Source organism: Antrostomus carolinensis, unplaced genomic scaffold (genome assembly GCF_000700745.2).
Source record: "Antrostomus carolinensis isolate BGI_N321 unplaced genomic scaffold, ASM70074v2 scaffold2094, whole genome shotgun sequence".
Taxonomy (NCBI): domain Eukaryota; kingdom Metazoa; phylum Chordata; class Aves; order Caprimulgiformes; family Caprimulgidae; genus Antrostomus; species Antrostomus carolinensis.
Window position 1 is genome coordinate 1,215 of NW_010308476.1, and position 4,484 is coordinate 5,698.

At 35.6% G+C, this 4,484-nt stretch overlaps 1 protein-coding gene across 1 annotated transcript; it reads left to right on the forward strand.

Annotated features, from left to right (window-relative positions):
• Positions 1 to 2,949: 2,949 nt before the first annotated feature.
• On the forward strand, positions 2,950 to 3,887 carry MEI4 (meiotic double-stranded break formation protein 4; the record flags this gene model as incomplete). Its single annotated transcript, XM_029084435.1, has 2 exons — positions 2,950 to 3,503; positions 3,879 to 3,887. Coding segments are annotated over 2 exons (563 nt in total), but the record flags the coding sequence as incomplete, so codon positions are not given.
• Between the last annotated feature and the right edge of the window lie 597 nt (positions 3,888 to 4,484).

Genomic DNA, 4,484 nt, shown 5'->3' on the forward strand with positions numbered 1-4,484 from the left:
GGGAGGTGGGTTGGACTTCAGTGTTTGCCAGAGCTCTGCTTCCTCAGGACTAGCTGAAGATGCAAGTCACTCCCTTGTCTCTTGAAGAGCTGCTGGTTTTCAGGCCACACACTTTCTGCAGCGGTGGATATGTGTAGAGGGATGTCGGTTCTTCAGCCTTTGCACCCCAAGGCTGTTCTTGTGACTGTATCTTGCTTTGTTTGGGGAGCACACAATCCTGATTTTCAGCTCAGGATATTAATGTAGCAAGGAGCTAAAGTCCTAAATAGGAATAAAGAGTTTAAATTTTTCCTGAATCTGCTGTGACATATTTAGGGAGGCTGTAAAAATGCTCATGACTGGATATTTTATTACCTGTATAAAGGCATTGTAAAATTTAGTGGTTAGTTTATCACACACACTGAGTTTTCATATTTCTTGTTCCAATATATTTATAGTCAAATGTTCTTGAAACTGCTGTTTAAAGATTATTGTTAGTGTGAGGCAGGCTTAATGCTGTTTTTTTTGGTTTGGTTTGGTTTGGTTTGGGGTTTTTTTGTACTTGATAACCACATGTTGTGAACATCAAGACTGCTTTCTTGTTTTAATAGTAAGTAAGTACAAAGTGATTAGTTTACCTTCTTTGAAGAAATAAATTATAAGCTGTTTCTAGACATTTTGAGAGAAATAATGAGTATTTCCTTGTGAGTGATTTATTTATTTTTTTTTAAAGATAGCTTCCACTTCCTCCCCAAATGACTAGAATATAAAAATGACTGAACATTTAAAAAATATTTTATATTATTCATTGAACTGGAAGTATACTGCTATTGGAAACTTATTATAACAGGGTTTTCTGGAAGCTCATCACGGGACAGAAGTTTGATATCTCAGTGAGCAGGAACCTAAGCTTAAATACCACATTGTCTCCTACTACTAGAAGTATTTCATTGAATATGCTACCTCTTTTATTTGGGAACAGTCTTAAGTCTGGTTCCTATTGATATTTCTGTATTATTTTCTTCCTTTTTTCTTCTCTTCTCCTTTCTTTCATCTCTGCTATTTTTTTTTTCCTTCAACAGGAGAATCAGTGAACATACATATGTGTTTTTGCAGGTAGTTCTTGCTTTGCTTCTTTTGACTCCGGGCATTATATCCTCATGAGCAATTTTAATGTAGCCACATGGGATTAAGAACAGGAACAAAATATCCACATGGTGAAACTCATAGTAGATGGATTCCCTAGAAGGGCTTATTTTCCTTAAACAGCACCAAAAGCAACTTTCAATTTTTTTCTTCTGGAATGTATTTTGCTCAAAACCCTACGGAGAAGACATGAAAGACTGCTGCCTCTTTTTGTTAGTCAGACCATGGGAAATGTGCTTTGCTTCTTTCCTTGCTTTCCAAGTTCAGGTGTGCAGGGCATTTGGGAACAGTGTTAATATATAAATGCTCGGCTGGCCTTAGAAGCCTGGCTTTTCCTACCTCCTGGAAGTGTCAGCTGATTTCCCTGCAGTTAGCCCTTTCATTGTGAGTCAGTTGGTACCAATCCTGTTCAATTTTGAGTATGTCTCAATGTCAGAGGCATGAAACTCAACAGTAAATAAATAAACCATGTTTCTAATGTTGATCTCAGTACTAGTACCCTCACTGGGTGTGTTTTCAGAGACTGACGTAATGGTCAGAATTCAATTTGAAACTGTGTATTAAATGAAGTCTGTATAAACTTCTCTGAGCAGTGTTTCATTAGTGTACAGAATACTGTAGATTGCTGCCTAGTAATGTTTTCTGTGTTTTTTTTTTTTTTTAATTTGTCATGAAATATAACATTTATTTCCCATCAGGTCAAACCATCCATAATTTTTATTTATTTATTTAAGAATACAAATGCAGAGGAGCATGGTATTGCTTTGGATCCTTGTGGAAAATATGAACAATATATGTATGTTCTTTAAGCGTGAGAGGAGAAGCAGTTTGTGGCTGTGCTCCAGTAAGCCAGGAGTGGCTTACTCCGAGTGGCTGTGCTCCAGTAACAGCCAGGAGTTTTCCAGATGGGGTTCTAGCCTTACCTTGTGACACTGAGACATTTCTGTATGTTAGTCTTCGACTTCACTGCTCTAATGCCTGTTGCTTCTTTTGACTGTAATCTTTTGGCATAGGTAGCACGTAGCACAGAGGAAGTATTTCGTCACCTAGTACTCAGTTTATGCCCTAAGGCACTGACTTAAATGTATTTAATCTGTGAAAGAGGATGAGATTCTACGATGGTGTATGAAAATAATTTAATAGTGTGAATGCAATGCATACCTTTTGTAATGTAGTTTGTGTGTCTTTGAAGATGGTATGAGATAGGTGGTAACTGGAGAATTTTTTTTATTCTGAATGTTTTCTTTGTGAAATAACAAAAAAACTCAAGTGTAATGTTCTATTCAACTTTGTCTCTGTTAGAATTCCTTACCTGACCTGGGGAGAAAGAGTACACATAAAGGAGAAGATCTTGATGCGGTTATAGTAACAGACCTTGACTATCTTTTAAAAGCAGTTGGACTTCTTGAGAATAAAAGTGGTGAAAATGTTTTTGGGGCCAGAAATTTACATGCATTTCCTTCCCTGGGAATAAATGGGAGTATAGAAGTCCACTTAAACTGTTTGGGTGATGTCCACTTAGATTATATATGTGAAAACTTAAAATCATCAGGAATTTTAAACTCAGAATTACTGTTCATATTACTATGAGCATAAAACTTCTTGTTCACAAATAGACACTACCTTTTGAAAGTTTTTACTTGAATTTAAAAATGTCACCCTCTTCCACCGCTAAATTCTAGTTGCAGAAAGTTATTGGGAAGCAAACACACAGATATATTATGTGATTTTTGCATGGAAGCAAAAGGAGAAAGGATATATGACACTTCCCATAAGCATATATTTAGATATTACACAAACATAACTTTCACATTTGTATTTCAGGAAAACCAGATGCCTCTGCTGAAATTCTTCTGGATCAGGAATGTATAAACCCTACGAGTTACTCAAGCCAGCTAGAAGACTCTGGATGTGATGTCTCTCATGACTATGCATTTGATTCGTTAGCTTCTGATTTTCACCAATCTGAGCATAATGTTGACACTTCTAAACTTTGGTTGGAAAGAGTTCTCCCACTGAATCTTTGCTGTACTGGGAAGGAAGAATCTCTGACTGCTCCAGTGCAGTTTTTGCAACATCTGCTTGAAATAAGAAAACTGTCAGAAGGAGGAATTCTTCAAGCAGACTTCACAGAGCTTGAGAATGATTCTTTCACCATATGCAATTCAGTGTCTCAGTTGCTTGATGGACTGACTGTTTTTTACAACAGTCCTGAATTTTCAGTTTCAAATTTTCTTACTGAAGCAGTTTGTGTTTTGATCCGTTTGATAACTGATACTACATTATCTAATCATGTTTTGAAGAAGTGTTTCAAGAAGCTGGAAGAATTTAAGAAAAATCTAATTCAGATTATTTTAAGAAACAGAAGTGTCAATAGGGTAAGTTTAAAACATCTTCCATCTTTGCTACACCATTTCAGCATATTATAATGTTCTCCTGGTTTTATGCACTTTTAAAATATTAATTTATCTTCTTATATTCTGAAGAGTACTTCTCAGAAATTTTTGTGATTGTTTTTGTGATATAGACAATAAATGCTCTAAAACATTTGAAAAAGTTCTTGCTCATGTATGCAAGTTCTTCTAGCCTCTTCCTGAGTGTAGGACTTTTAAAAACTGTTAAAAAGGCAGATTAAAACAACTTTATAGAAAATATGAGAGAAAAACACATTGTTTCTCTAGCTATATGAAGATATTGTAGATATTCACAAAGTAATGACTATACTTTTTTATTATTCTTTCTTGTGCACCTAGGTTAAATAGGTTGGTTTGCTTCAGAAGATCTCTGCCACTCTCTAGACATTTGCAAATTTGTATTTTAAAATCAGCAAATGAGTGAAGAATTCAGAAATAGCATGTCCCCAGTACAAACAGCAAATAGGACTGAATTGCATTTTATCTGTATTCGTCATTCTCCATTGTTCCATGCATCATCTTGTTAGCTTCCCCATTCAACTGAAATATCCCTAGTCTGTCTTTACAAGACTTCCCATAAGTAATGAATTCCATTGTCTGCCTTAGGTTTTTTGCTTTTCATTCTCTCTCTTAGAGTAACTTGGAACAGACATGATGGTGGAATTGTTTGAGATTTAGACATACCAGTGTAGTGTCCACTTGTATGTAACCACACCACCATTACAGTAAATCAAGATCATATCCCTATAATCCATGGAGTCTAAAGAATCTGACCAGGTACTAAGTCCCTATTTTAGGATAAGCTCTAAAATTGCCTTTAGCAAAATGAGAGCTTAGACATCTGCTACACCTGTGGACAGATGTATCCATTAGTCATAATTTAAAATTAATCCTACTCACTGTGTATTAAGTATTTAGCCCAGAATGTAAACATCAAACAAATAT